Raw genomic sequence first — 20,000 nt, 5'->3', positions numbered from 1 at the left:
ATCACACACTACACACTACACACACTTCACACACTACACACACTTCACACACTACACACTACACACACTACACACTACACACACTTCACACACTACACACACTTCACACACTTCACACTACACACACTACACACACTTCACACACTACACACACGACACACTACACACTTCACACTACACACACTTCACACTACACACTTCACACTACACACACTTCACACACTACACACACTTCACACACTACACACACTTCACACACTTCACACTACACACACTTCACACTTCACACACTTCACACTACACACAATTCACACACTACACACTTCACACACTTCACACTACACACACTACACACACTTCACACACTACACACACTACACACATCACACACTACACACACTTCACACACTACACACACTTCACACTACACACAATTCACACACTACACACATTTCACACACTTCACACTACACACACTTCACACACTACACACACTACACACACTACACACACTTCACACTACACACACTTCACACACTACACACATTTCACACACTTCACACTACACACACTACACACACTTCACACACTACACACACTTCACACACTACACACACGACACACTACACACTTCACACTACACACACTTCACACTACACACACTACACACACTACACACACGACACACTACACACTTCACACTACACACACTTCACACTACACACACTACACACTTCACACTACACACACTACACACTACACACATCACACACTACACACACTTCACACACTACACACTACACACACTACACACACTTCACACACTATACACACTTCACACACACTTCATACACTACACACACTTCACACACACTTCACACTTCACACACACTTCTCACACTTCACACACACTTCACACACTTCACACACTACACACACTTTACACTACACACACTTCTCACACTTCACACTTCACACACTACACACACTTTACACTACACACACTTCACACACTACACACTTTACACTACACACACTTCACACACACTTCACACACACTTCAAACACTCCACACACTACACACACTTTACACACTTTACACTACACACACTTCACACTTCACACTACACACACTTTACACACTTCACACACTACACACTTCACACACTCCACACACTTCACACTACACACACTACACACACTTCACACACTCCACACTGTCCGTGTGTCTGCAGATTTTAAAAACATCTGAAAAATCGTTGAATTTACTTTCCTATAAAAAAAACAAAGACCTTTGAGGGTTTTAAACGTCTTTTTATGCACAACAGTCTGAAGTGTTTTCTGCTGTCAGCAGTAATTTTGGTTATAAAAGGTTTTTGTATGTGGTCGCGGCCGTCAGATGTTCTACATTTATAAACTGAAAGTTGGATTGTTTCAACAGTGAACTGAGCTGCTGGAAGCTGTTTAATCCTTTTTTGTGGGGCGCAAACACTGTCACTGCTGCTGCTACAGGATCTGTATCAATAGGAATGATTGTTATATTCTGCTGGGAAGCACAGAGAGAAAAAGTGATGTAATGGAAATAAATTAACTTTTAGTGTTTTTATCCTGTTTCATTCTTCAATTTTATGCTGGTTTCTGCTGCTCCATGTTTTATATTAATGTTAGTTTTTCTGGTGAATATGTGGAAAAATGTGTGTGAGAGAATAAAAACAAATCATAATAATAAATAACTGGAGGACATATCGTCCTTTTTCCATCATACTTTCACAAATAAAAGTGTTAAATTACATTCTGTGTATTTATTAAAAAGAAAACAATTTAACATGTATGATGACAGTAGAGCTTCCATAATTATTTGAATTATTAAGAACATTTAGTCTTCTGATTTACGGAGTGGCAACTAGTAGTGTTTTAGTTTTATCCTCCACTATGTAAAGTATATCTGCAGTGATTTAACAGTGAGCGTGTCTCTGTGTTCAGACTCAGAGGCTGCAGCGGGAGCTTCGAGCTGAGCACGATCTGACCCAGAAGGAGCTGCAGGAGAGCAGCAGGAGGCTGCAGCAGGAGTGTGACCACCGGGTGGCGCTGGAGAGAGACAAAGGCCGCCTGATGGAGGAGGAGAGAGCGAGGCTGCTGCAGCAGGTAGACAGAGAGAGAGAGACAGTCTGTTCTAAATGTTCATGTTAACCTACGAATATCAACCTGTTTATACCCTTCTCTGCTTCCTGTTGTCTTCTCTGCTTCCTGTTGTCTTCTCTGCTTCCTGTTGTCTTCTCTGCTTCCTGTTCTCTTCTCTGCTTCCTGTTGTCTTCTCCGCTTCCTCTTGTCTTCTCTGCTTCCTGTTGTTTTCTGCTTCCTGTTCTCTTCTCCGCTTCCTGTTGTTTTCTCCGCTTCCTCTTGTCTTCTCTGCTTCCTGTTCTCTTCTCCGCTTCCTGTTGTTTTCTCCGCTTCCTCTTGTCTTCTCCGCTTCCTCTTGTCTTCTCCGCTTCCTCTTGTCTTCTCTGCTTCCTGTTGTTTTCTGCTTCCTGTTGTCTTCTCTGCTTCCTGTTGTTTTCTGCTTCCTGTTGTCTTCTCTGCTTCATCTTGTCTTCTCTGCTTCATCTTGTCTTCTCTGCTTCATCTTGTCTTCTCTGCTTCCTCTTGTCTTCTCTGCTTCCTGTTGTTTTCTGCTTCCTGTTCTCTTCTCCGCTTCCTGTTGTTTTCTCCGCTTCCTCTTGTCTTCTCTGCTTCCTGTTCTCTTCTCCGCTTCCTGTTGTTTTCTCCGCTTCCTCTTGTCTTCTCCGCTTCCTCTTGTCTTCTCCGCTTCCTCTTGTCTTCTCTGCTTCCTGTTGTTTTCTGCTTCCTGTTGTCTTCTCTGCTTCCTGTTGTTTTCTGCTTCCTGTTGTCTTCTCTGCTTCCTCTTGTCTTCTCTGCTTCATCTTGTCTTCTCCGCTTCCTGTTCTCTTCTCTGCTGTTTCTGTGTCTCTAGATTGCCGACGGTGAGTCTCGGTATAAACAGTTGGAGAAAGAGTTTCAGCTCTACAGAGAACAACAAAACATCCGACCTGAGTTCAGACTGCAGTCAGAGGTCAACCTGCTGACTCTGGAGAAGGTGATCAGCTAGTTTAAATTCTTATCAATACCAAGATAATCAGTGTTTATTAATCCAGATTAATCTACTGAAGAAGGTATTTAACCAGTATGTTGTCTTATTAGTCACAATTTAAATCATACAAACAGCTAAAGATGGATGAATATTGTGCTCTCAGTATAGTTACTGTGTGTAATTATCACTGAGGTTTGTTATCTAACGAGCAGCAGCAGTATAATGACTGTCTAGTAGAGAGTTTTAGATGGAGCTGATATTTTTTTTTCTTCTTCTGTGGTTATGAAGGTGGAGCTGGAGAGGAAGTTGGAGTCGACCACCAAGTCGAAGCTGCACTATAAGCAGCAGTGGGGACGAGCTTTAAAAGAGCTGGCCAGGTTCAAACAGGTACTGTTCATGTGGTCAGTTTCCACCTTTCCCAGTGGAGTCCAACCATTAAAGAAACAGCAAGTTAACTGAGTTACTGGTTCGTTATCACAGCTGTGTTGGGGATTAAAGGTTTGTGTTAAACACCTTTTTAAAGCTGAAAGGTGTCGCTGGTAGTAATGAACACAGAGAGTTAACAGTGAGTCTGATGAACGTTCAGCAGCAGCAGGTTGTTTCTGCTGCTTGAGGTGATAATATGTCGGTGTTGTTGTTTACAGCTTGTTGCGCTGCCCCCAAGTGGACACAAACATGAATTAAAGTGGGTTTTAGGAATTAATCAAAAAAATATGCATTCTTAGCTTTGTTTAAATATTTTTTGAGGGCGTTTTATGCTTTGATTAGAGAGTCGACAGTAGAGAGATGAGGAAACGTCCCAGTGTATTCTTTACTTTACTGGTGGATCTAAAAGCTTTTCAGTACTACAGCATTTTAAGTAATATTGTTATAACTAAAGAACATTCAGAGCAGTTTTATAAAACTTAAAGTCAAGTGTCCAAAGTACAAATGAGACATAAAAACAGCAGAGCAGCAGATGCTGAACGCAGCTTCACAGATGTAAAAACCAAATAAACCATCAGCAGAAGTTTACACACACACACACACACAAAGAGAGTTTACTTTGTGGAAACTTCATTACCACATGACATAAAAATTCAGTGTACGTGTTCTCTGTGGCAGATTACCAAAGTTTAAAGTCTTAGCAAGTTGATTTTTTTTTATTGCTGACTGAAATGAAGTGAATCCAGTGACTACATGGACGGTAGAGCATCACTCTACAGACTAATAGAACATGTAGTTAACGGGCTGAAACAAGACAAGTTTAGTCCTGACAAACCTCCGAGACAAACTGTACCTTCAGAATAAAGAAAGCAGAGCTCCGTCCTCTCCTCCGGCCCGACAGCCGTCATATTTCACAGCAGATATTAGTAGTTTTTCTGCGTTGGGACGTCTGGCGGGTTTCAGGCGCAGCAGCTTTTTTAATCTGCTGCTGGAGACGAGCTGACAGTGTTAGGACATTTAACAGCTCTGTTTAAAGACGCCGAGCGAGCGGAGAGGAAGCTGCGCTCAACTCCGCCGCCATCCGTCAGCTGACATCACTCTGACAGACACACCAGTACACAAGTACAGTACGACTGTGATCAGTGTGTGTAGAGTCACTTACAAGCAAAACTCAGAGATTATTGTGAATTAAATGTACAGAAATAATAGAAAAACAGCTTGTTGTTAAAGGTGGAATCAAGATAATGTGAGACGTTATTGATCCACCTTTGATCCTGAGAGGTAAGAAGAACCAATAAAAGAACTAATAATTAAATATGAGATTAAAAAGCTATGTTCAATATATTAATTACAATACCTGAGATTATATAATTGTGCAAATAAATGTTAAAGTACAGTAGCTAGCGTTGGCAGCGATGATGTATGAACTATATATAATAGAGTTGGTCAATTAATTGATCAGTCGATTGACAAAAAATTAAAATTAATCTGCAACTATTTTGATAATCGAATAATTGTTTCAGTCATTTTTTAAGTAAAAAAATCTAAATATTTGCTGGTTGCAGCTTCAGGATTTTAAACTTTTATTTGTCATATTTGTCAGTAACCTGAACGCCACACAGAGCAGCTGACGTCATCGCTTCGTTTCCTTCATACGGTCTGAAACAACAACGAGGCGACGCCGTCAGATTCATAAACTCCAGAAACCGCCGTGGAGAAAAAACGCTGTTTTAGTCTAAAACAGGAAGAAAAAGACGAGTTTATAAATGTGGATGTACTGTGTTGACAGCAGATGCACATCGTCATGAAAACAACAACACAATAAATAAACAACGAAATAAATAAATAAAATGAAGAAAAAGTGAATAAATAAAATAAAAAATACACACATTAAAAAATAAACTAATAATAAATAAACACTTTTCATACATGAACTGCATAAAAACATTTAAGGCTTTTAACAAATCAAAGGCTGCAATAAAGCAATAAAATACAATAAAAACATATTTTAGTGAAGTTGAATAAAAAGATCTTCAGATGTCTCTTAATGAAACTGACACACGTTGCTATGGCAACTTTGTTCATCCTGCAGGAAAGTTGATCAACAAAACAATGTGACAAACTGTGCCGGCCAATCAAATACCGGCACACACACACACGAGGAAGAGGAGCGGTGTGACGCCGAAGCAGACGGACGTCAACCTTCATATGTTTTCACATTAGATGTGTTTCAGTCCTTGTGCTCACTGCTAAAAGTTAAATAAGGATTCACACGTCACACAAGTTGGTAACCTCGACGTGTTTCCTTGCGTGTGTGTGTGTGTGTGTGTGTGTGTGTGATTACGTGTGTGTGTGTGTGTGTGTGTGTGTGATTACGTGTGTGTGTGTGTGTGTGTGTGTGTGTGTGTGTGGTTGTGTGTGTGTGAAGGAAAAAGAAAAGGAGAGAGAGAGGTGTGTTTTTACACTAGAGCCAAATATTTAGCTGAAGTGAAGTAGACAATGAAATGTGTGAGAGCCATCAGTTCTTAACACACACACACACACACACACACACACACACACAGGTTAGTTCAGCTATCCTTGTTAGGACATCATATTGACCAAACCTCAACCATAACCGTTAAATACCCAAACCTGGACTCAACCTAAACCTGGACTCCACCTCACTAACCTGGACCAGAACCTCAGAAACCAGGTTTTACTTCATTAGAACCAGACTTTAGTCCCAGTGAGGACGACTGGTCCCAACAAGGTCTGTGTTTCTATTAGAAAAGGTCCCAACGAGGTAACAAAAACACACACACACACACACACACACACACACACACACACACACACACACACACACACACACACACACACACAGAGCACTAAGTGGGGCTTTAGTCAGTCTAAGACTAATGTAAACACACACACACACACAGACCTTATCTGACAAACTAATAACTGTTACTGACATTAAACAGCTGGAAAACTGGACCCACATTTTTTACTCCCTCCTTCTTTTCTTTTGCATCAATCTCTCCCCTTCTCTCTGTTTTCTCCTCCTCCTCCTCCTCTCTTTCCTTTTTCAGTCTTCTATTTCTTCTCGCTCTAACTCCGTCTCTCTCTTTTTCTTGCTCTTTCATCCTTTTTTCTTCCTTTACCTACTTTTTCCTGATCTCTCTGTCGCCTCTTATCCCTGTTATCCACTTTCTTACCTCCTCTTTCTCTCTTTTATTGTCCTTTTTTCTTTCTTCACTATTCTCTCACTCTCCTTTCTCTGTTTCTTTTACCACCTTACACTTTATTTACACTCGTCCTTCACCCCTTTTGTCCTCTAATCTGTCTTTGTTTTTTTTTGTCTTTATCTTCTCTTCCTCTCTCTCTCTCTCTTTTTTTTCCCTCCTTCTTCTTCTTTGGCTCCCTCCCTCCGTCTCACCCCTCCCTCCTCCCTCCCTCCTCTAAGTGCCACATCATTGTAAAGAAAACACGGTGTGATTTATGCAGCTCTAAGGGGGTTCGGCGCTGAGTGTCACCCCCTGCCTATTAATCATCCCTGTGATTGTGTTGAGCAATAAGTTAGCCAGCCGCTAACTATTCAGATGTCACACTCTCGCTTTTTATAAAATATCAGGCCACTGTTTACACGACCATCCGTCTTAGGGCTTGTTTGGTTTTTCCTCGGTCTCGCTTCGCCTATTTATTCTATCCTCTCAGCGCCTCGCATGGCGTGCTGTTTAGCTCAAGTCAGATCATAAAAATTCTTGTCCGAGGAATAATGTGCTTTTCAACCCAGGAGGTGTGGGCCAGGGCGGCTGGAGAGGCAGAGCGAGAATTAATATCCAGACGGTGGTGAGGTACTAGATCAGAGAGTCAGCCTCGCTCTTTTTAAATTCAAAATATTGGGACAAGGAGCTTTAGTTGGTCTTTTCAAAGCAAAAATATTGGGACAAAGAGATTAAAGTATTTAGCCTGGGAGCTAAATCTGGTATTTTTAAAGCCTGAGTAGAAGGTCAGGCGACTAAATTTGGCTTTTTATAAGCCAGTTGTGTTGAAAGACTGAACTAAACTTGGTCATTTTTAGAGGCTGTGAAGAAAGACACAGAATTACTGACATATTTATTTCTGTGGATTCAAGAGTAGCATGACCCCTTCAAAATAAAAGACTCTGATGTCCTGATGTGAGCTGAAGCACCGATCAGACTGACAAACTCAAGTTTTTTTCAGATATAAACCTTTATGTTGATCTGATGACAATTTAACGTTTCAGTCTCACGTCTGAAAAGCTGAAAAACGTCCAGTTTTCTATCTAAGAAAAAAAAAAGACTTAAACTGATCGATTTATCAAAATTGTGGCCAAACAATCTCCTGTTTATCTATTAATCAATTGTTTCTGTTATGCCAAGCAGTGACTGTGCATAAATTAAGTACAGTTTAAGGTTAGAGATGCCAAAAAATGGACTTTATGTAGTTTGAAATATTGGAACAACCAAATATTTCAAGCTTAATCATCTTGATAGAAGAGAACGGCTCAGAAAAGGAGGATTGAGGTGACTGGTGAAAGAAAATATGGAGGACAGATTCAATTTAGTGGGAAGGAAAAAGACGGATACATGTCGTATATGTATTGGTATCGGAGTAAATGTAGGATCGATGCATCGCTATCTAAAATGATCCCACGGCCTGTTCAGACAGGATTAACATTACAGAGGCAGGTAGGGGATGAAATATTCACTGTGCTCTTCTGTAATTTAACTTAAATCTGAACACACAGACATGAAAACATATTGACATCATTCAGTGTGACTTACACTTCCTGATGACATCATTATCTCTGATGTCCGTCACCAATTAACCTCCATTAATCCTCTTAGAAACACAGTAATCAGTGACAGTCGTCTGTTACGCTGCAAACAGCTGATTCACGTGACTTTTAATGGAGACAAATTGACAAAATGTAAACAAATACGTGGATTCAATAGAAACCAGCAGCACCAGTAATACCTGTATCTGATATTTCAGCAGCACATCTGATGAGTTTTTATGGAGTTTTGCTCTCCTGATGCTTTTATACAAACAGCAGATAACGTTCAAACCTCCTCGAGAGACGTCAGTTCAGTCCAACTGAGGTTGAAGAGTCTGAACTAAAGCTGATCAACTATTCTGATGATGGATTGTTAAATATGAATAAGTTCTGGTGTCTTTAGTTTTAGTCATCTTGGGCTTTGGGAAACGGTGATTGACATTTATCACCGTTATCTGACATTTTATAATATAACAACTAATGGATTAATTGAGTAAATAATCAACTGATTAGTCAATAATTGTTAGTTGCAGCCTTGATAATCAGCAACTATTTAGATGATCGAATAATCATTTTAGTCATTTTTTTAATCAAAACTGTGAAATATTTGCTGGTTGCAGCTTTTCTGTGACAGTAAACTGAACATCTTTGGACTTTGAACTGTTGATCAGACAAAACAAGACAGTTGATGACGTCACTTTGAGCTCTAAGAACCTAAAACAGGCATTTCTCACTACTTTAATGACATTTAAAGACAAACGATTCATTGATTAATCGAGAGAATAATCAGCCTGTCAGAACTCAGAAAGTATCGATACACTGGTCGGTCGCTGTGTTCTGACCAGATCACCTTCATCATCATCTTGGTAACAGCGGTCGTGACTTCCTGTCGCTTGTGGAGGCGTTAACGCTACCGAGGTTGAGGGTTCAGTTCCCTCCGGAGTCTAAAAACGTCTTCTCTCATGATGCTGCGAGTCTGTTTGTATAAAACTGTCCGTGTCAGACAGCAGATGTAACATGTCGTCTGAGGGAATTTCAGTCTTACTGGTCTCAGTGGAGAATCTTTGATGGTTCCCACTGGTCATTCCTGGAATATTATGGAGCTGTTCAGTGTGAGTGGGTGCTCCAGACAGGGAAGGTCAGCGAGTCTGAGACTGATTCTGGGAGGAATGAAGGATTTTAAGGAATATTACACTGAACATGATGTATTTCCCAGAGTTTTTAGACAGTTGTTGTTGTTTCATTCCAACTGGAGTAGAAACCAGACTGAAAAACATCAACAAACTGTGGAGAAGAAATGATAGTTGTAGCTTTTGAAAACAGTCCGACAAAGTTAGTGGAAGTCATGGAATTATTCTTCACCAGTTTGTCAAAGTTTGGTAACTTTAATGCCAGTTGTAGTTTTTTTTTTTTTCCTACTTCATGAACAAAAAACACAAAATATTGCTTCACTGAACAATAATTCATATTAAGCAAGTTCCCTACGGTATCTAGGGCTGAAACTGATTATTTCCATTATCGATTAATCTCCAGATTATTTTCGCGACTAATCAATTAGTTGTTTGTTCTATAAAATGTCAGAAAATGGTGAAAAATGTCAATCAAATCTAAGAAAAAAAGTTTTATCCACAACTCAAAGATCACTGTCAGAAGACTCAAGAAACCAGAAAATATTCACATTTGAGAAGGTTTAATCAGAGAATTTGGACATTATTTTTCTTTAAAAATGACTCAGAACGATTAATCGATTATCAAAATAGGAGGTGATTAATTTAATAGTTGGCAACTGATTGACTAATGGTTGCAGCAACAGTGAACATAAGACAAACAAGACAGAAAATATAATAATTATATATATACACACACACACACACACACATATATTTAATAGAGTTGTGGTTGTTTAAACACAATAGAAGAAGAGTAGAACATGAAGCGAACGCAGCAGCAGGATTGTGCTGTTAGGAGCAGAACCAGCAGCTGCTATCATAGACAAACATTCTTCAACTCTGCTCCTGTGTCTGTTATCTGCCGCTTATCGGTCTAAAAACCCAACAGATCAGCCTGAAAACACTGATCTCAGCGTCTCTACGGACTCGCTCTCACACAGATATGAAGCAGCTTTAAAGTGATTTAACCCTGCGTGGTGCTGCCGAAGCTCCGACGCCTCAGTGAGTCAGTGAGGTTAATGATAAAGATAGAAGACGTTTACGACGACTGAGGCTCCTTTCATAAATGGGTTACGTCCATCTGATGAAATGCGCTTTCACACGGAGCGAGCGAACCAATCACAAAGCTTTCCTTCTGTCTGAAAGGTTATCCCAGTAGTTTACCAGGACTTCTGTGTGAAAGAGGCTTAACAGTGATCTGACCTTAGTCAATTGATCAATTAGTTGCCAACTATTTTGATAATCAGTTAATCGTTTTGAGTCATTTTTAACCCTCCTGTTGTCATCGGGTCAATTTTGACCCGGGAGGACAACAGGTGTCAGTATGTGCTGTCATCAAAAAAATTGAAATGGTTTTAAAACAGCATCCTGACTAAACTTTTACATAAACCAGTCTGCCATAATCCACCTGATCTCAACTATAGTTAAAATAATTCATAATTTCTTAGTCAGGATATTGTTTTGGGTCAAAATTGACCCAAAGGACAACAGGAGGGTTAAGAAGAAAACAAACCAAATTCTCTGATTTCAGCGTCTCAAATGTGAATATTTTGTGGTTTCTTTAGTCTCTGTGACGGTAAACTGAATATATTTGTGTTGTGGACAAAACAAGACATTTAAAGTTGCATCCTGGTCTTTGGGAAACAGTGATTGACAGTTTCTGGACCTCATTGGATCGATGGATTGCTATGAAATTCCTGCCACACGTTCACGGTCCCCTCAGGATGAATCCTACTGACTCTAGTGATCTTCTGACTTTTCTTGCGTCGCTCCAAGTTTTCACTTATTCAGTGAAACATCTCAACTTCTACCAGATGTTCTACCAGATGTATCGGCAACCAATGGTTGTACAGACATTCATGGTTCCCAGAGGACGCATCCTAATGAGTTTGGTGATCCAGTTAATGAAATATCTCATCAACTGTTGGACGGATTGTCATGAAATTTACATGATTAATTGCAATAACTTCTTCTTCTGGTCAGAATTTGTCCAACACTTTGGTTTCTGACCAAATACCTGAGAATCTGATGACATTCCCATCAGCCTCAGCTGTGCTTTGTGTAGCAAATGTTTTAAAGATGGTGAACAGATTAAAGCTGCTACACCTCAGCTGGTTTTTAACCCTTTCTCTGAATACTTCTTTAAAAATAACCAACATAGCTTCTTTCCCCAGTTCTTATCTCAAAAAGTGAAATGTTTGTTTTTTTGGTACCTCTGAAGGTAAAATAAGGTGTATGTTTGTTAGAATAAACTTATAGTTCTCACTTCAACTGTTCTTGTTTAACGGCTGCTTTTCATTCTTCTTCGAGTATATATCTAGTTAATAGTTCACTGTACTGTCCATCCATCAGTCTGTTCCTCTATTGTTGGCAGGAAACTCTTTCATAAAGTTTTTTTTATCCTCATTGAGAGTTTTCTGGTTAAATCAGCGCGGTTAAACTACCTTGAACCTCTTCAGGTGTGGCGCCACCTCAGCTTCAGTCTGTCGGCTACTTTTTGATTTTTTTTCTTCCATATTTTTCTGTGATTTCAGCTGTTGCAGAAACACACTCATTTATCTCCAGTGTGAGTCCCAGTTGTCCTCTTCGCTGCCTTCGTGTTTTATCCATCACATCCCCCCCCCCCCCCCAAAAAAAAAACCCTCTTACAGCGGCGGCTGGTGAAAAAAACTCCCCCTGAACTCCCACAGGTGGCGAGCCGCTCAGAAAACTACATCTGAGCTGAGAAAAGTGTGTACACATGTGAGTGATGGGATGAAAGTGTTTGTACGAGACATCCCCCACCCCCCCCACTCTCCCCACCCCGACTGCTTGACCTCTTGAGAGTAGAGACGAGAGGGGGGGAGAACCTGGGGGGGGGGGAGTCATTTTCTGGTCATCCATAGCAGAAATCCGCCTCCTGCTCTTCACTTCACCGTTGTTTGAATTTGAATTATGAAGGAGAGATGAGGGACGGACGTCATCTGTTGCTGCTGGAGATATCGAGTTTCCTGTGTGATCCGTTACAAAGAACGTCCTCTTCATTTATTTTTTCGCCGTTTGAAACAAGCGCAGAACTTTCCCGCCGCCCCTCGGGGCCTCTCGTGGCAGCTGACATACGATCTAAATAATGATGAGTTTATTTAAATGTGATCCCACTTCTTAAGCTCAACAGTCTTGGTCTTGATCCGTGTTCATGTGAACTCTCTTGGACTCTCTTGTCGTACGGGGACCCACTAACAGTCCCATGACCTACAAGATTACGTAACGCGCCGTCTGGCAGCCGTATCGGAGGCCCTGACCTCCATCATATTAGCAGCCAGTTAGCAGCCTGTCATGGGATCCGTTCAGGAGTTTCCCCCCAAATGATGCATCTTCCTGATTTAAGGAGCGTTTTCTTTGTGTCGGCTGAGTGTCGGAGCCAAAGCTGAAGCGCATTAGACAGTTCTAACAATCTGAGGTGATCCTCTGATTTTTCCTCCAGAGCTTCCATGAGGTTCACACGTCTCAGCAACTACTTGAATGGATGTTTGCTCAGACATTCATGTTTCCCTCTGGATGAATTCTTATAACTCTGGTTGATCCTCTGACTTTTCATGTTGCGCCATCATTCAGTACAGTCGACTAAATATCTGCAAAACTAATGACGTTCCCATCAGCCTCAGCTGTGCTAATTAGCAAGTGTTAACATGCTAAGATGACGTTAAAGGTGCAGTGTGTTTTAGCAGAACAGACTTGGCAGAAATGGAATATAATATTCATAAATATGTTTTAATTAGCTTGGAACGAGCCCTTTATATCTACACAGGGAGACGATTGTGCGTTTGGCTTCGAGTGTTGTCAAAACACAGGTGACCTACGCTCGACGCCGTCCCTGAACGCATTCCTGTTTAGACACGGACGCAGGACTGAAGCTGCTTACGTGCTGTTTTCTGTGCAGACTTGTTGTGTAAGTCCTGATTTATTCCAGCGGCTAAAAGTTTGTAGTAAACAAGACGTAACGTCAGCCCTCGTCCTTCTGATCTTCGCTCCTTCATCAAAACTTTTTAAACATTTAATGAAAAATCAATGTTTTTCCACAGAATGTCTCTCAGCGACGACCTCCTGACCTCCTCCAGCTGCGGAGGATGTTTGAATCAACTTTTAGAAAGAATTCATTTTTGGTAACATTAGCTAACAGCGGAGGGCATTATGAGCCATGTTAGGCCAATAACTGATCCTCTTGAAGCATAATTCTGGTTTATTTCAACACTCAAGTGCTTCAGACTCAAAGTCAAATGATTGAAATGATTCATGTAAACAGATCTGGTTTGTTTGGGAATTTGCAAGAAGCTGCTTGTGTCACTGAATCTCAAAGTTAGCATGACAGCTGCAGCGGCCACGTTTATGGGAAATAACTTGTAATTTTCCTTTAATAAGGTCAACAGCTTTAATATTTACTCAAGAGATCAGATCATCTGTTCGTCCTCTCCTACTGTTATTATGCACTTTTACAACAGTACGGGGTGCAGAGTTTCTCGCCGTTGATTGATGACGTAACTGTACAGTATCTGTATCAGGGCACTGAGTTTTAGTAGCTTTTCTGCTTCAGTCCGTCCCCCCGTCGAGGCCTCAGTATCACCTCGTCCTCTAATTGTTTCAGGACCCGGCCTCAGATTGTCCTTGGCAGCGGGCACTAGAGAAAATGTTTAGCCTGTTTGTTTTTCTAGTAATTAGCCTTAAAGCGGCCTGTAATACAGACTGCTAATGGTCCAGAGAGAGCTGAGCCTGTGTCAACACACCGTCTGCGTGTCTGTGTGTGTGTGTGTGTGAAAATTATGTGTTCACGAGAGATTGTGTGTGTGTGTTTTCATGTGTGTTTTTTTTTGTTAGGAGGTGAGGTGATCAGGCGTGTGAAAATGGAAGCTTTCCGTGTGTGTTTTAGTGTGTGTGTGTGTGTGTGTGTTTTAGTGTGTGTGTGTGTTTTAGTGTGTGTTTTAGTGTGTGTGTGTGTGTGTGTGTTTTAGTGTGTGTGTGTGTGTGCGAGCGGTCGGGCAGTAATGTGAAAATGTTAGTTTTCCCATCCAGAATCAGCCGGCTGGTCGTTCTGCTCTGTATCACCAGAGAACACAGATTCCAGCTTCTCAGATCACCTTCCCACTGCCTCCAGTCTGCTGGTTGGCACGTTTTCCCATTTCTGCCCCGTTAGCAAAGCAGCTGAAGGATGAGGATGATGATGATGATGGTGGTGATGATGATGTCGGCTAGTCGACTGCGGTTTGATCATCGACGCTTGTCTGTCGGTTTGCAGGGAGATATTTAAATAGCAGCTTAACGTCACCATGAGATCAAATTTGGCTTCGACTGAAACACGATTAGTTTCATTATCAATGAATCTGTCAGTTATTATTATTACAGTTAATTGATTAGTTGTTTGAAGAAGCTGGAATCAGAGAATTTAGACTTTTTTTTTTTTTTAAAGGCAACTAATCGATCAGTCGACTAACTCTAGTCTATCACAAACACTTCCTGCCAGTTTACCATGAAATAGATTCCTGATTGTTAGCAGATGAGCAGCTGTGACCTCTGACCTGCTGACCTTCCTCTGCTCCTTCATCAGGCCTAAAACTCTGAAGGTGCAGCTGATGTGATGCAGCGGGGAGCAGCTGAGATTGACACTTAAAAATGAGAATAGCTGGTCCACCTTAAAGGGTCAGTCCACCTTAAGTGAGCCTGTATTGTTGCTAACTTTGGAGCTAACCACCTTCACTTTTCCAGCAGTTGAGGAAACAACAGAGTCTGTTCTGAACATTTACCGCCAGACTGACGACTTCCTGTTGACCCGTTCCTCCGCTGCGCTCGCATCACCCGCCGCCACTTTTCTGCCGCTCGCTCTCTCGTTCAACCGCTCACATGACGCACCGCACTATTCCTTAAAAGCAGCTACGCTACCAAGAGTTTCCACGGCAACGACGCAGACATTAACTCACGTTTCGCTGCTCAGAGGCTCCAAAACGCTGTCGATTTCCAAATGAATGGATATTATTTCTGGCGGACTGTCAGAGGAAACACTGAATCAAGCTACTTACAAATTACAGCAAAATAGACCCGAAACTAATGATTTTCATTATCAATTCATTGTTTCGTCTATAACATGTCAGTAAATATTTAAAAAAATGTCCAGAACTCACAGATATTCAGTTTACTGTCACGTATGATAAAGAAAAGCATCAAATCATCACATCTGAGAAGCTGAAACCAGCGAATATTTGCTTTAAAAAGGAGTCAAACTATAATAAATCATGAGAACAGTTCATTTTAACTGCTCGACTAAACGTTGCAGTATTTTACTAGTAGTGTTTTTTACTGTTTAACAGGATGAAGAGTAAACTTGGGGTCCTCGTGTTTCTCAGCAGCTGCGTCCAGACACTGAACCTTTGGCAGAGTCGCTGCAGTCTGATCATATGTTGACTTTCTTATATCACAGTTTCTCAGCACGTTCTTGGATTTCAACCATCAAATGATAACTTCTTGATTTATAATCAAAAAGCCGAGGGAAGCGGAGAGAAGCTCCGACACCAAATTGGTGTTTTTGTTGTGTTCGCTGCTGCGATCGTTCCTCTGATTTATTAACGTCCTGCTGCTCGCCAGCAGACGGAGCCCAGATTGGTATTACGGGTAATTTTGGGAAGTCTGGCCTGTGTGAGCTGGAGGCCGGAGCAGCTGAGAGAAATACGACTTTTCGACATTTTTATGAAGTTTTCTTTCTGTTCTCACATGTTGGTGTTGGTCTGCGTGTGAATTCTTAAACTCCTGCAGCATTTTTTCTCAGGGAGGTTTTATGAAAATGTGAAACGAGACAAATTTATCACCAAACTTCCCTCTGTGTAATTAGGAAAAACAGTTTCTTGGCATCTAACGCACACATTTCAGCGCCGGGGTCAAGAGGTTTATTTGTAAATATGCTCAGTTCAGATTTCTGATGAGCGCTCGGCGGCAGGATGTCAAGACTCCAGTTACATCCAAGATGGGAAAAGTCAAACATGTGAGAAATCAAGTGTGATGCTCTTAAAGCGACCGAGAAGCAGATTAAAGTCCAGGAGCCGTTTTCATAAAGAGTTTCCTTCCTGCTAAAGATTAAAGTTACTCACAGAGCATCTCGGGCCCTGAAGAGAGGACGTGGAAAACTGTCAGGAGGAGGAGGAGGAGGAGGAGGAGGAGGAGGAGGAGAGAGGAAGACTGTTTAAAGAGGCTTCAGAGTCTCTTAAGCAGAGGAGAAACAAAGAGGAGAAATATTCTCCAAACGCTGAAACGATCATACAGGGACGTTTCAAACAACAATAACATCGTATAACACCAGGAATAACAGTCATCACAACACTCAGATGTTTGGCAGCTGCGAAAAAACACACGTCAACCAAACGCTGCGACTTCTAGACGAGCAGCAAACACAGAAACAACCATCAGCATGTCAACAAACACTTTGATCACATCTTCATCATGTTAAACAGTCTTTAGAATGACATCATGTCTTAATAGAGAATAAATCACATGATCAAGAGTTTATTTTTCTTTCTTTCTTTTTGTGATTAAACTAATCACATCTTTTTTAAAAACCGGGGGGGTTGACCGCTCCTCCTCCTCCTCCTCCTCCTCCTCCTCCTCCTCCTCCTCACTCTCAGCTATACGACCTCTGAACTCTTTCACACTATAGTGAATCTGTATTGATCACTATGATCAAACTGTAACTCTGATAAAGTCAAAACTCAGTTGTGAAGCTTTTAAGAAATAATGAAAGTGACACAAATTCATCCCTCTGTGTGTGTGCGTGTGTGTGTGTGCGTGTCTGTGTGTGTGCGTGCGTGCGTGTGTGTGTGTGTGTGTCTGTGTGTGTGTGCGTGCGTGTGTGTGTGTGTGCGTGTGTGTGTGTGTGCGTGCGTGTGCGCAGCGAGAGCAGGAAAACGCTATGATGCGTCTGAAGAAGCAGCAGGCGGAGCTTGAGGCCATGAGGCTGCGTTACCTAGCAACAGAGGAAAAGGAGGCGGTGCGACAGGACCGTCAGGAGCTCGATGACATCAGGAACGAACTCAACAGGTGACGATGATGATGATGATGATGATGATGATGTTTAATCTTTTCATTATGAATGTGAAGAAAAGTCCTTCAACACATTTTATCTCTTTATGTTCAGACTTTAATTCAGGCAGTCGGAAGAAGGAATTATTATTATTATTATTATTATTATTATTATTATTATTATTATTTAACCAACATCCAGATGTTTCCAGATGTCACTTTTCATACTAAAGTTTAAACTATTACCTGCTGAGTGATGATCTGTTAATATCAGCACATAGAGGAAGGTTATTATGTGTCATCAGACTGAACTCAGGTTAAAGTTTTAAGTTTATCTTTAATCTTCTTTTTGCTGTTTTCTTTGATTTTAACCTTCATCGTCATCGTCTGAGCTGCATGTTGACTTTATTTACTTCTACTGTGTTTTTATTGTGTTTATGTTTCATGCTTTTGTGTTTTTTACGCTTCGTTGCTGCAGAAAGAATTTGTTGTTTGACAATAAAGATGTGAACTTTCACTGATCAAACCTTCATCATCACATGATGAACTTACAGCTGAAACAGACGATTAACTACATTATTTACTTTCTTCACAGTTCAGAGACGCTCGCACTAGTTTTGTTTCTGACGCTTTAATGCTCACTGAGATGATGAAATACTTTATTTCAATGAACTGTATACAAGTTACAACTGTTGGTTTTGTCTCTTTGTCAGGTTAAAGCAGCAGGAAGATCGATTAGGCCCCGCCTCCTCCTCCCCCTCTGTGTCTGGCCCCGCCCCCGGCGCGAGCTTGAGCGAGAGCGCTGAAGAACACCTGAGCCGCCTGCTGGAGGAGCGAGACACGCTGCTGAGGACCGGCGTTTACACGCACGAAGACCGAATCATCGCCGAGCTCAACAGACAGATACAAGACGCCATGACGCACCGAGGAGGACAACTCTGACCGCCGCCGCCGCCGCCGCCGTCCAATCAGAGACAGACTCACTCGCTACCTGAGACGGCAGGTAAACAGAATCAGTGCCAACGTTTTTATAAATTCACTTTTAGACGCATGTTGGAATATTTGACCTGAAATCTGATTCATAAGAAGATAAATGTGAACAAAACGTGCAATTAGAAGCAGAAGAAGAAGCGGATTCTCTTCTTCTATCACTTCTAACCTGCACGTTCATCATCAGCTGACACCAACTTCCTGTTACAGATTAGACTCCTGACAGCTTTTTATTTGTTTATGGATTTGTATATTTATGTTTGTTTGTGTTGTCAAAATATTTAATGATCCTCAGCAACGTTCTTCTTAAAGGACTCGTTTACATTTTCTGCTGTAATACAGTCGTCACACGTCGTCACACGTCGTCACGGTGTGGATGTTGTTGTCGTTGTTCTGCTGGTACGAACAGGCGGCGAGATGCTTCACAACACGACTACACTGTAAAAGAGTTCACGACTAATGTTTATTTTCCTCATCGATTTATCTGCTGATTACTTTAACAATTAATCATTTTGTCTTTAAAAGGTCAACAAATATAATATATAAAGCCTGAAAACACCAAAATATTCAGTTTACAGTTATGATACTAATATATAGAGCTGCAACAACAAGTTGATTAATTGATTAGTGGATTTACAGAAAATTAATTCTCTGATTGCAGTTTGTTAAATGTGAATATTTTCTGGTGTCTTTAGTCTCTGTGACAGTAAACTGAAGATCTTTGGGTTGTTTTGGATATTTGAGGACATCATGTTGGACTGTTGTCGATATTTTTCACCATTTTCTGACATTTTATGGAAAATATTGTTTAGTTGCAGCTCAGACTGACAGTTTTTATGATGTTTACTATCATGAAAAACATCAAATCTTCACATTTGAGAAGCTGCAACCAGCAAATGTTTGGTTTAAAAATGATAAGTTGATAATTAAAATATTTTCAGATTAATTTTGTGTTGATGGACTCATCGTGGAGGATTGATCCCAACAACAACAACAACAACAACAACAACAACAACAACAACAAACGGACATATGAAGATGTGAAAATCAGCTTAAAACTACAAACTGCTGGAACTTTTCATCACTGCTAAACATTTTCTAACCAGACAAACTTCCTGTTGATGTGTTCAAGGACGCTCTGACATCTCATGACCTTCGACTTCTGGATTTGATTATTATTTTGGAAAGTAGAATCAGCTCCCACATGTCGGAGCGTCAGTGAAGGCACCGTCACTGACAGTTGTTTATTTTATCAACTTTTCTGCCGTTTATTTTCTCAAGTTAAAGTTTGGTCTGTAAAATGACATTTTTATTGTGAAAAATGCCAAAAATCACAATTTTCCCAGAGTCCAACGTCTTCACACGTCATGTTTTTTGTCTGAATAACAAACCAGAATTCAAAGATCTTCAGTTTACTGTCAGAGAAGATAAAAGAATATTTACATTTGAGACGTCAACCAGTGAACTTTTGGCACTTTTACTCATAAAAAAAAGGATAAAAAATGAT

General features: G+C 40.8%; 1 protein-coding gene across 1 annotated transcript in view; it reads left to right on the top strand.

Annotated features, from left to right (window-relative positions):
• Positions 1 to 19,026, top strand: part of LOC121903376 (centrosomal protein of 120 kDa) — a 36,840-nt gene extending 17,814 nt beyond the window's left edge. Inside the window, exons 16-20 of the mRNA XM_042420325.1 lie at positions 1,984 to 2,145; positions 2,972 to 3,094; positions 3,377 to 3,475; positions 17,376 to 17,521; positions 18,217 to 19,026. Of these exons, the coding sequence (XP_042276259.1) occupies positions 1,984 to 2,145; positions 2,972 to 3,094; positions 3,377 to 3,475; positions 17,376 to 17,521; positions 18,217 to 18,445 (759 nt within the window). The 3' untranslated portion in view covers positions 18,446 to 19,026. The remainder of the gene's footprint in view (positions 1 to 1,983; positions 2,146 to 2,971; positions 3,095 to 3,376; positions 3,476 to 17,375; positions 17,522 to 18,216) is intronic.
• The last annotated feature ends 974 nt before the right edge of the window (positions 19,027 to 20,000 follow it).

The sequence above is a fragment of the Thunnus maccoyii genome, chromosome 9 (genome assembly GCF_910596095.1).
Source record: "Thunnus maccoyii chromosome 9, fThuMac1.1, whole genome shotgun sequence".
In the NCBI taxonomy this organism is placed as follows: Eukaryota; Metazoa; Chordata; class Actinopteri; order Scombriformes; family Scombridae; genus Thunnus; species Thunnus maccoyii.
The sequence above is the reverse complement of the archived record's forward strand: the minus strand, read 5'-3'. Positions and strand labels throughout refer to the sequence as shown.